At 41.5% G+C, this 13476-nt stretch overlaps 1 protein-coding gene across 3 annotated transcripts in view; it reads right to left on the bottom strand.

Moving 5' to 3' along the window:
• Positions 1-13476, bottom strand: part of Dnah12 (dynein, axonemal, heavy chain 12) — a 154733-nt gene that overhangs the window by 126743 nt on the left and 14514 nt on the right. For all 3 annotated transcript variants that reach the window (XR_015639291.1, XM_087587488.1, NM_001419553.1), the window contains 2 exon segments: positions 10912-11090; positions 9794-9929 (listed from right to left, as the gene is read on the bottom strand). Coding sequence is in view for 2 of the 3 variants with exons in the window: in XM_087587488.1 (XP_087443614.1) it covers positions 9794-9929; positions 10912-11090 (315 nt within the window). In the remaining variant the exon portion in view is untranslated.

Below are 13476 nucleotides of genomic sequence, written 5' to 3'. Positions count from 1 at the left end.
GGCAGGTAGATCTCTGTAAGTTCGAAGCCAGTCTAGTCTACCAAGTGAGTTCCAGGACAGCTAGGGATACACAGAGAAACCCTGTCTCAAAAACAAAACACAAAACAAAGATGGCTCAGCGTGCAATACCCTGCTGCACAAGACCTGGGTTCGCCCCCCCCCCCACGCTAAACAGTAATCAGGTGGAGTGGCGTGTGCCTGTGATGCCAGCATGTCGAAGGCGGAGGCAGGCCGATCTGAGGGACTTCCCACCAGAAAGACTGAGTGAGTGAGCCAGCCCCAGATTCAGTGAGAGAAACCCTAACCAAACGAACAATCGAGCTGGAGAGAGAGAAGGAAGACGCCCAGTGCTGACTTCTGCCCTCCACACACAAAACCCACATGCACCTCCCCCACAAACACACTTCCACCTGCAGAGTTATTTCTCACTCACTGTTGACGTGATATCAAGGTAACTCTCTGACGTCCTTGTACATGATTTTAAAGGGAAATCAAATGTTTGGCAACCTTCGAAACTTTTTATTTTAAAATGTCTTGAACTATCCTTGTTCTGATTTGTTTTTTAATCTTTGATGTCACTTTTATCATCATTTGTCTTAAATCCTGCATCTCCATAATCTTATCTTTTTGACGATTTAGCATAACGACAGACATCTCCAGTAGCCTTATCATCTGTTTGACTGTCTAACTTAATGACGGTAGCCCAGAAAGCACTGTGGTGTGAAGGGCAAAGGGAAACACTCAGTACTGCAGATAGATCTAACTGGAGAGGCAGGATATGTTAGGCTTGAAGAAAGACTCTCATGGGCTTGCATCGGAGTTGTGGTTCCTCGTGGTCCCTATAGGTCTCATTGAATCATATGCTGTGCTACAGTGCTGTAACACTTAAAAAGTTGGGGATGGTAAGATAGTCTAGTAGGAAAAGCACGACAACCTCCCTAGGAACCACACAAAGGGTAAGAACTGACCGACTCCCTTGGGCTGTTCTCTGACCTCCACACACAGGTCCTACCATGTGCACACTCGCACATGGATTCATTAACCCATTCGTTTTAATGTAATTTTTAAAAAGTTGGGTCTGGTGGTATACTAGGGTGTTCAGAAAGGAAGATGGTTAAGTTCAAGGCATGCCTAGGTTACACTATACAATTAGCAAGACTCTCCAGTCTCCTCCTCCTCCTCCTCCTCCCTCTCCCTCTCCAGTCTCTTACTCCTCCCTCTCTCCTCTCCAGTCTCCTCCACACACTGAGAGAAATGCACAAATGCAGTCTCCAGGATCAATGTAGAGAAATGTTTTCTGCTGCATGCTCATTAATGACAACAAATAATAATCAAACATCCAGAATATTAAAATTTAAAAATGCCTTTGTGTTTGCAGATATACATACGTGTGTGTGTCCATGTGCTGTGGAGGCCAGAGGTCAATCTCTGGTATCACTCCTTAGGAGCTGTCTATATTATTTATTAATTGACTTTGGTTTTGTGAAACAACCAAAGCTCTGTCTGTGTAGCTCTGAAAGGACTGAGGTAGCAAAATAAACTCCATTTTGTTCTTAAGACTCCATTCTAAGTTAACTTGCCCTTAGGGTGGCCTGGCCCCAACCTTTAAGGTCTGAGAAAAATCATGAAATGTCCCTGGCAGTGGCAAAATAGACACAGCAGCTGCAGCTGGCTGATAACAACAGAGGGGGCTAAGGAAACCTATGTCTTTCCCAGGTCAAGGGGCTCTTTCTGATGTAGGCTCCCTCCTTGTGGTTTAACCAGGTACTGTAAACCAATTAGCTGAAAGACCAACATTCCTTTAACCTCCCATATAACGCCAAGGTTTGGAAACCCCAGCTTGAGGTTTTTCCCTTTATAAACCCCCTTCCCCTAGACCTTGGGGATGCTCTCCTATCCTGTTCCATCATCAGGAAGGTTCCTGGCCCAGGCTCGCAAGCTTGAAGAAAGACTCTCATGGGCTTGCATCAGAGTTGTGGTTCCTGGTGGTCCCTTTGGGGTTTTTTGCAATATGGACACAACAGCTCTGGCTGTCCTGGGAAATCGCCATGTACACAAGGCTGGCAGTGAATTCACACAGATCCTCCTGCCTCTACCTCTAGAGTGCCCACCTGCCCACCTTGTTTTTTCAGAGAGCCTCTCCCTGGCTCAGGGCTCAGTGATGAAATGGGTGAGCTTTCCCAGCAAGCTCAGGCTCCTCCCCTGCCCACATCACAAGCATGCAACACCAGGCCCAGCTTTTTAGGTGGATGTTGGGGATCAAGCTCAGGTCCTTGTGCTTGTGCAGTCGATTTAGAAGCTAAATTATTGCACGCTGATGTAATATCAGAAAAGGACTAGGTTTCAAGGAGATTAAGATGAAAGGGGTGACATTCACTGATATTAACACTGGTAATGGGCAAAGGCATACAAAAAAAATGACTGCCCTTTAATAGATATCAAAGCCAGGCAAACTGCATGAAGTAGAAATACACACTTAGTTGGCAAAGCTATAAAGAAGAGTAAGAAACCCGGCCCGCAGCAGCTCTCTGCTCCCAGACCCGGTGAGAGAGAGACCCAACCGCCTGGTCAGGTGGGCACTCCTGAGGCTGCAGAGCGGAAGAGACCACCAACACTGCTCACCCCTGCCCACATCCCTGGCCCAAGAGGAAACTGTATAAGGCCTCTGGGCTCCCGTGGGGGAGGGCCCAGGAGCGGCAGGACCCCTGCCTGAGACACCGCCGGAACCTGAAAGAAACAGACCGGATAAACAGTTCTCTGCACCCAAATCCCGTGGGAGGGAGAGCTAAACCTTCAGAGAGGCAGACAAGCCTGGGAAACCAGAAGAGACTGCTCCCTGCACACACATCTCGGACGCCAGAGGAAAAAGCCAAAGACCATCTGGAACCCTGGTGCACTGAAGCTCCCGGAAGGGGCGGCACAGGTCTTCCTGGTTGCTGCCGCTGCAGAGAGCCCGTGGGCAGCACCCCACGAGCAAACCTGAGCCTCGGGACCACAGGTAAGACCAAATTTTCTGCTGCAAGAAAGCTGCCTGGTGAACTCAAGACACAGGCCCACAGGAACAGCTGAAGACCTGTAGAGAGGAAAAACTACACGCCCGAAAGCAGAACACTCTGTCCCCATAACTGACCGAAAGAGAGGAAAACAGGTCTACAGCACTCCTGACACACAGGCTTATAGGACAGTCTAGCCACTGTCAGAAATAGCAGAACAAAGTAACACTAGAGATAATCTGATGGCGAGAGGCAAGCGCAGGAACCCAAGCAACAGAAACCAAGACTACATGTCACCATCGGAGCCCAATTCTCCCATCAAAACAAACATGGAATATCCAAACACACCAGAAAAGCAAGATCTAGTTTCAAAATCATTTTTGATCATGATGCTGGAGGACTTCAAGAAAGACGTGAAGAACTCCCTTAGAGAACAAGTAGAAGCCTACAGAGAGGAATCGCAAAAATGCCTGAAAGAATTCCAGGAAAACATAAATAAACAAGCAGAAGCCCATAGAGAGGAGACACAAAAATCCCTGAAAGAATTCCAGGAAAACACAATCAAACAGTTGAAGGAATTGAGGATGGAAATAGAAGCAATCAAGAAAGAACACAGGGAAACAGCCCTGGATATAGAAAACCAAAAGAAGAGACAAGGAGCTGTAGATACAAGCTTCACCAACAGAATACAAGAGATGGAAGAGAGAATCTCAGGAGCAGAAGATTCCATAGAGATCATTGACTCAACTGTCAAGGATAATGTAAAGCGGAAAAAGCTACTGGTCCAAAACATACAGGAAATCCAGGACTCAATGAGAAGATCAAACCTAAGGATAATAGGTATAGAAGAGAGTGAAGACTCCCAGCTCAAAGGACCAGTATATATCTTCAACAAAATCATAGAAGAAAACTTCCCTAACCTAAAAAAAGAGATACCCATAGGCATACAAGAAGCCTACAGAACTCCAAATAGATTGGACCAGAAAAGAAACACCTCCCGTCACATAATAGTCAAAACACCAAACGAACAAAATAAAGAAAGAATATTAAAAGCAGTAAGGGAAAAAGGTCAAGTAACATATAAAGGCAGACCTATCAGAATCACACCAGACTTCTCGCCAGAAACTATGAAGGCCAGAAGATCCTGGACTGATGTCATACAGACCCTAAGAGAACACAAATACCAGCCCAGGTTACTGTATCCTGCAAAACTCTCAATTAACATTGATGGAGAAACCAAGATATTCCATGACAAAACCAAATTTACACAATATCTTTCTACAAATCCAGCACTACAAAGGATAATAAATGGTAAAGCCCAACATAAGGAGGCAAGCTATACCCTAGAAGAAGCAAGAAACTAATCGTCTTGGCAACAAAACAAAGAGAATGAAAGCACACAAACATAACCTCACATCCAAATATGAATATAACAGGAAGCAATAATCACTATTCCTTAATATCTCTCAACATCAATGGCCTCAACTCCCCAATAAAAAGACATAGATTAACAAACTGGATACGCAACGAGGACCCTGCATTCTGCTGCCTACAGGAAACACACCTCAGAGACAAAGACAGACACTACCTCAGAGTGAAAGGCTGGAAAACAACTTTCCAAGGAAATGGTCAGAAGAAGCAAGCTGGAGTAGCCATTCTAATATCAAATAAAATCAATTTCCAACTAAAAGTCATCAAAAAAGATAAGGAAGGACACTTCATATTCATCAAAGGAAAAATCCACCAAGATGAACTCTCAATCCTAAATATCTATGCCCCAAATACAAGGGCACCTACATACGTAAAAGAAACCTTACTAAAGCTCAAAACACACATTGCACCTCACACAATAATAGTGGGAGATTTCAACACCCCACTCTCATCAATGGACAGATCATGGAAACAGAAATTAAACAGTGATGTCGACAGACTAAGAGAAGTCATGAGCCAAATGGACTTAACAGATATTTATAGAACATTTTATCCTAAAGCAAAAGGATATACCTTCTTCTCAGCTCCTCATGGCACTTTCTCCAAAATTGACCATATAATTGGTCAAAAAACGGGCCTCAACAGGTACAGAAAGATAGAAATAATCTCATGCGTGCTATCGGACCACCACGGCCTAAAACTGGTCTTCAATAACAATAAGGGAAGAATGCCCACATATACGTGGAAATTGAACAATGCTCTACTCAATGATAACCTGGTCAAGGAAGAAATAAAGAAAGAAATTAAAAACTTTTTAGAATTTAATGAAAATGAAGGTACAACATACCCAAACTTATGGGACACAATGAAAGCTGTGCTAAGAGGAAAACTCATAGCGCTGAGTGCCTGCAGAAAGAAACAGGAAAGAGCATATGTCAGCAGCTTGACAGCACACCTAAAAGCTCTAGAACAAAAAGAAGCAAATACACCCAGGAGGAGTAGAAGGCAGGAAATAATCAAACTCAGAGCTGAAATCAACCAAGTAGAAACAAAAAGGACCATAGAAAGAATCAACAGAACCAAAAGTTGGTTCTTTGAGAAAATCAACAAGATAGATAAACCCTTAGCCAGACTAACGAGAGGACACAGAGAGTGCGTCCAAATTAACAAAATCAGAAATGAAAAGGGAGACATAACTACAGATTCAGAGGAAATTCAAAAAATCATCAGATCTTACTATAAAAACCTATATTCAACAAAACTTGAAAATCTTCAGGAAATGGACAATTTCCTAGACAGATACCAGGTATCGAAGTTAAATCAGGAACAGATAAACCAGTTAAACAACCCCATAACTCCTAAGGAAATAGAAGCAGTCATTAAAGGTCTCCCAACCAAAAAGAGCCCAGGTCCAGACGGGTTTAGTGCAGAATTCTATCAAACCTTCATAGAAGACCTCATACCAATATTATCCAAACTATTCCACAAAATTGAAACAGATGGAGCACTACCGAATTCCTTCTACGAAGCCACAATTACTCTTATACCTAAACCACACAAAGACACAACAAAGAAAGAGAACTTCAGACCAATTTCCGTTATGAATATCGACGCAAAAATACTCAATAAAATTCTGGCAAACCGAATTCAAGAGCACATCAAAACAATCATCCACCATGATCAAGTAGGCTTCATCCCAGGCATGCAGGGATGGTTTAATATACGGAAAACCATCAACGTGATCCATTATATAAACAAACTGAAAGAACAGAACCACATGATCATTTCATTAGATGCTGAGAAAGCATTTGACAAAATTCAACACCCCTTCATGATAAAAGTCCTGGAAAGAATAGGAATTCAAGGCCCATACCTAAACATAGTAAAAGCCATATACAGCAAACCAGTTGCTAACATTAAACTAAATGGAGAGAAACTTGAAGCAATCCCACTAAAATCCGGGACTAGACAAGGCTGCCCACTCTCTCCCTACTTATTCAATATAGTTCTTGAAGTTCTAGCCAGAGCAATCAGACAACAAAAGGAGATCAAGGGGATACAGATCGGAAAGGAAGAGGTCAAAATATCACTATTTGCAGATGACATGATAGTATATTTAAGTGATCCCAAAAGTTCCACCAGAGAACTACTAAAGCTGATAAACAACTTCAGCAAAGTGGCTGGGTATAAAATTAACTCAAATAAATCAGTTGCCTTCCTCTATACAAAAGAGAAACAAGCCGAGAAAGAAATTAGGGAAACGACACCCTTCATAATAGACCCAAATAATATAAAGTACCTCGGTGTGACTTTAACCAAGCAAGTAAAAGATCTGTACAATAAGAACTTCAAGACACTGAGGAAAGAAATTGAAGAAGACCTCAGAAGATGGAAAGATCTCCCATGCTCGTGGATTGGCAGGATTAATATAGTAAAAATGGCCATTTTACCAAAAGCAATCTACAGATTCAATGCAATCCCCATCAAAATACCAATCCAATTCTTCAAAGAGTTAGACAGAACAATTTGCAAATTCATCTGGAATAACAAAAAACCCAGGATAGCTAAAGCTATCCTCAACAATAAAAGGACGTCAGGGGGAATCACTATCCCTGAAATCAAGCAGTATTACAGAGCAATAGTGATAAAAACTGCATGGTATTGGTACAGAGACAGACAGATAGACCAATGGAATAGAATTGAAGACCCAGAAATGAACGCACACACCTATGGTCACTTGATTTTTGACAAAGGAGCCAAAACCATCCAATGGAAAAAAGATAGCATTTTCAGCAAATGTTGCTGGTTCAACTGGAGGGCAACATGTAGAAGAATGCAGATCGATCCATCCTTATCACCCTGTACAAAGCGTAAGTCCAAGTGGATCAAGGACCTCCACATCAAACCAGACACACTCAAACTAATAGAAGAAAAACTAGGGAAGCATCTGGAACACATGGGCACTGGAAAAAATTTCCTGAACAAAACACCAATGGCTTACGCTCTAAGATCAAGAATCGACAAATGGGATCTCATAAAACTGCAAAGCTTCTGTAAGGCAAAGGACACTGTGGTTAGGACAAAACGGCAACCAACAGATTGGGAAAAGATCTTTACCAATCCTACAACAGATAGAGGCCTTATATCCAAAATATACAAAGAACTCAAGAAGCTAGACCGCAGGGAAACAAATAACCCTATTAAAAAATGGGGTTCAGAGCTAAACAAAGAATTCACAGCTGAGGAATGCCGAATGGCTGAGAAACACCTAAAGAAATGTTCAACATCTTTAGTCATAAGGGAAATGCAAATCAAAACAACCCTGAGATTTCACCTCACACCAGTGAGAATGGCTAAGATCAAAAACTCAGGTGACAGCAGATGCTGGCGAGGATGTGGAGAAAGAGGAACACTCCTCCATTGTTGGTGGGATTGCAGACTGGTACAACCATTCTGGAAATCAGTCTGGAGGTTCCTCAGAAAATTGGACATTGAACTGCCTGAGGATCCAGCTATACCTCTCTTGGGCATATACCCAAAAGATTCCTCAACATACAAAAGAGACACGTGCTCCACTATGTTCATCGCAGCCTTATTTATAATAGCCAGAAACTGGAAAGAACCCAGATGCCCTTCAACAGAGGAATGGATTCAGAAAATGTAGTACATCTACACAATGGAATATTACTCAGCTATCAAAAACAACGAGTTTATGAAATTCGTAGGCAAATGGTTGGAACTGGAAAATATCATCCTGAGTGAGCTAACCCATTCACAGAAAGACATACATGGTATGCACTCATTGATAAGTGGCTATTAGCCCAAATGCTTGAATTACCCTAGATCCCTAGAACAAACGAAACTCAAGACGGATGATCAAAATGTGAATGCTTCACTCCTTCTTTAAATGAGGAAAAAGAATACCCTTGGCAGGGAAGGGAGAGGCAAAGATTAAAACAGAGACTGAAGGAACACCCATTCAGAGCCTGCCCCACATATGACCCATACATATACAGCCACCCAATTAGAGAAGATGGACGAAGCAAAGAAGTGCAGGCCTACAGGAACCGGATGTAGATCGCTCCTGAGAGACACAGCCAGAATACAGCAAATACAGAGGCGAATGCCAGCAGCAAACCACTGAACTGAGAATAGGCCCCCATTGAAGGAATCAGAGAAAGAACCGGAAGAGCTTGAAGGGGCTCGAGACCCCAAAAGTACAACAATGTCAAGCAACCAGAGCTTCCAGGGACTAAGCCACTACCTAAAGACTATACATGGACTGACCCTGGACTCTGACCCCATAGGTAGAAATGAATATCCTAGTAAGAGCACCAGTGGAAGGGGAAGCCCTGGGTCCTGCTAAGACTGAACCCCCAGTGAACTAGACTATGGGGGGAGGGCAGCAATGGGGGGAGGGTGGGGAGGGGAACACCCATAAGGAAAGGGAGGGGGGAGGGGGATGTTTGCCCGGAAACCGGGAAAGGGAATAACACTTGAAATGTATATAAGAAATACTCAAGTTAATAAAAAAAAAATTAAAAAAAAAAAGAAGAGTAAGAAAGTGGTAATCAAAATGAGGACAGTGTTCACACACTGACAGGATGGGCTGTGATGACGGGCATCTGTAGTGTTCCTTCTCTTCTTTCCCTGGGTAGGAATTACTCAGTTTTAAAACATCCTAAAGTGGGGGGACACCCAGAGTGGGTCCCCACCCTCTCAGAAAAGAAGGGGAGGGAGGAGGGGGAGGGTTAGGGTGGGGGAAAGGACTGTGGGAGAGGGTGACCAGGAGGGGGCAGTGAGTAGGGTATAAAGTGAATAAGTTAAAAAAAATACAAACAGGATGAAAGTTAAATATTTTAAATGTATATAGAATCTTTTTTAAATCTACTTATTTATTATATAAGTACACTGTAGCTGTCTTCAGACACACCAGAAGAGGGCATCAGATCTCATTACAGATGGTTGTGAGCCTCTGTGTGGTTGCTGGGATTTGAACTCAGGACCTCTGGAAGAGCAGTCAGTGCTCTTAACCACTGAGCCATCTCTCCAGCCCAGTCTTGTTCAACTTTTTAAGACTACTTTTAGATGGAGATAGTCAAAAACGTTTTCTTAACTCTGTTTAAGAATATGCACATAATTGGTGAAAAGACAGAACATCAAACACATCATTTCAGAGAAAATCACATAGAAGTCTACAGGGGAAGAGAAGAAAGAGCAATGACATGACCAGAAGAACTCACGAAAGTCTTCTGAGTTGTTCTGCTTTTTGACCTGGGATGACAGTGCTCATAATTCACCTCATGATCATTTCTCAGTTTTCATTTTTGGTTTGTTTGTTTGTTTGTTTGTTTGTTTGTTTGTTTTACCTGGATCCTTTGAGCCAAGTTCTGAATTCCTGTGGTTCGAGCTTTTTCTATGAAAGCAATTAGTTCCATCATTTCTTCTGTTGTCTCAGGAACTCGTAGAGCATGCTCTTTAATTGTTTCAAATTCACTGCAAATACTGACAGAACATTCTGACTTACTATAATATGGTAAGTAATCTGTAGCATATTTAATAAATATGTGATGTTGTTACAAAACAGGAAATCTCTATGCTGAAATCAACTGGCTGGCTCATTAAGACATCGTATAATATTTGAGCTTAGCTTGTCTGAGGTCACCATAGGTCATATCAATAAAAATCAAGCTAATATTTTCAAATGAAAGTCTAGTGATCTTTTAAACTCTCCAAGACTAAGGTAAGCAGTGTAGCAGACGTAAGTCTAACAGTCCTAATATAACCCTGCTTCAGCTACTGCAAGAGTGTTGTGGAGTTTTGCCAACTTGACACAAGCTGCGGTCTAATGAGAGAGACCTCAGTAAAGGACTCGCTTCCATCACACTGCCCTGGGGCAGTTGATTGATGTGGGAGAGCCCAGACCACTGTGGATCGAGCCACCGCTGGGCCAATAGTCCTGAGCAGGTCAAGGGGAACAAGTCGACCTCTTAGGTAGCCTTTTTCTGCGTCGCCTTGAGTTTGAGTCCTGACTTCTCTCAATGATGGACTATGATCTGGGTGTGTAAGCCATATAAACCCTTTTCTCCCCAAAGTTGTTCTTGGCCATGGTGTTTATCACAGCATGGTGTTCATTACGAGTCATGAGTTTAGACCAACCTTCAAGATCCAGTTTCTGTATTTATAAAATGAAGCTATTAATCCATCCTGCTGAAATATGTGATACAAGAATGAATGTATGAATGAATGAGTGTAGCATAGTTCATGGCCCTGTGAAATGAAACAGTGTAGCAAATAAGAAGATCAAATTCTTGTTTAAATATTCTAAACTCTATGATACTGTGTAGAGAAGTATGAATACCTCTCCAGGTAGGTTGGAAAACATACACATATATGTTTAATCTTTTGTTTTTGAACAAGAGTAATTTTGGTGAAATGTTTCTTTGGCCCTGTTATTCTGAATACAGTAATTAATTTTTTTACTTACGATTCATTTTCTTTTCTATGTTTTGAAGCGATGTCATTTAATAAAATGTTTGCAAAGGCTTTTGCTTTATTTGTCAAGCCTGTCTTCAAGTCTTCACAGTCCAAACGAACCATAGGATAATGAGCCCACTGAGGCAAAAGCATTATTTCTGAAGCAAGACTGAAAAATCTTTCTATAAACTTTAAAAAAAGTGTTTAGAAAAAAGTTAGAATTTTATAATTAGTGATTTTATAGAACTATATTATAAAGAAATACTTAATCATGTAATATATTATTCTTGCTAAATGACTCCTATTCCTTTTGATACACAAACTTTTTTCTCTTGGTGCCAAGACTAAACCCAAGGCCTGAAGATTCTGGGCATATGAACTTCACAGCCAGTGCCCAAACATTCTTGGTTTTTTGTGAAAGTCAATCTACTAGTAAATACCAAGTGTGCTATAGCCTAAAATCTGCATATTTTGCAATGTTTCCTCAATTAAAAAATATGCTGAGTCACCTCATTTCTGTTTGGAAACAAACTTATACAACAATGTTTATAGCTGCATATATTTGTTTTGCCATTATTGAATACCTCTCTGATAGTTCTAATTTAATTTTTAGGAAAAGAAATATAAGAAACATTTTGTTTTGTGCTAAAGTAGGCATTGCCAAAGATCTGAGATCTTGGAATTTATATCAACTTCCTAATACTTAAACACTGGGATGAATTTCAAAAATGAAACAAAGGAGTATAAAACATTGACAACACATGTTACATTTTTGTGCAAGAGAAACAGGCTTGCAAACTCTCAGCAGTCTTTGACTTAAAGTCGCAGCCCACCTCAATGCTCCCTCACCTTCCCTCCTTGTCATCCCTATTCCACCCACAGCCAAACAGCCTGCTCCTTTTGTTCATTTGGGAAAGATTTTCCTTCATTTTTATCTCAAAGTTATCCTATTCTCCTACAGTTTGCAATATGTGATGAATTGAATTTAACCTTTTCATTGTCTAATTGATCAGGGGGCATTAACTGATTTAACGATTGTCTTGAATACCTGCTGCTTTTTGTTAGCTGGAAAAATAATAGCCCAAAAGTAAATAGTGCCAATGTTAACAGAGAATAGTGAGCACTGATTAATTTAACAAGGGGGGGGGACCATAAAACAAACCATCACTTTAGTGTAGTTCATGTAAAGTTGTCATGAGACAAAATTAAACAACTCTAGGTTTATGTAACACAAAGATGCTGGGGCAGGGGATGAAAAGCCCTTATATGATACAGACAATATCCCTGTGCTCTACTATACATACATACGTTCATGAACGTATTCAAGAAAATAAAGGAAATAGAAGGAAAAGTGAAACTCATTAAAAAAGCCTGTGGAACACAGAATCTGAAATGAGAATACCACTTTACTGTCAGAGAGGGGCATAGAGAACACAACAGAACTAGAAAACCAGTTACCATACAGCTATCATAAGACCTCATTGATCAGTAATTAATCATTAATTAATTAATGTGTTAGATTCTATGATCTAAAAATAGAGTGACTGATAGGCTGGAGAGACAACTCAACAGTCAAAGTGCTTCTTGTCCAGCATGAGGACCTGACTGTGATCCCTAGCATGTAAGGCTGGGTATAACGGTGTGATCATATGCCTTCCCTTTCTTCTCATAGTGATAGCATGAATCATACGAACAGACCACACAGCAAAGCCCAACCAACTTTGAAAACTTGGAATCATATAGAATATGCAACAAAACTAGAAATCTATAAAGAATACTATGGAAACTATACAAATACATGGAAATTAAATAACTTACTTTTAAATAACAAGTGGAACAACAAATACATAAATAAGGAAACTCAGATTTTCTTTTTTCTTCTAAGTCAGTGAGATGGCTCAGTGGGCACTTGTCACCAAACCTGATGACCTGAGATTGATCCCTAGAAACCACATGGTAGAGATAGAACTAACTTCCACAGAAATGCTACAGTAACACACACACACACACACACACACACACACACACACACACACACGCGCGCGCGCACACACACGCACACACACACACACACACAAATGTAAAAAGAATATTCCTTTTTCCTTCCCTCTCTGTTTTCTTTTTTTCTGTTGTTGCTTGTTGCCCAGCAGGCAGTCTACCATCAGCCACCTTTCTACTTTCTCTTTTGAGGCAGGGTCTCTCTTAGCCGCACCCGTCTGTAGCCCAGGCAGCTCTTGAACTTACTACCTGTTTGCCAACATCTTACAGTCGCCCAGGTACAAAGAAGTGGCTCGGTAGATGCACATTAGTAAGCGCGACACAGAGTATCAGGATGAAGAGCAAGACCCTGCGGTCAGCTCCGCGTCTGCATGAGCGGACTTGACAAGGCCGGGCGAAGTGTGGCAATGCCTATCTTCTACAGTCGGCAAGAAAGGAATGCGAGGTCGACTTAAACGTGTTCTCTTCTATATCTGTAGTATTGTGCTCCCCTACATGACTTTCTCATACATTGCCCCATGTTACTTCCCTGTCCCTTTTTCCATTTATTATTTTTGTTTGGGGTGGGAAGGGGAAA

The sequence above is a fragment of the Rattus norvegicus genome, chromosome 16 (assembly GCF_021556685.1).
Source record: "Rattus norvegicus strain SHRSP/BbbUtx chromosome 16, alternate assembly SHRSP_T2T, whole genome shotgun sequence".
NCBI classification, from domain to species: Eukaryota; Metazoa; Chordata; class Mammalia; order Rodentia; family Muridae; genus Rattus; species Rattus norvegicus.
This window is presented reverse-complemented; position numbering and strand designations above follow the sequence as displayed.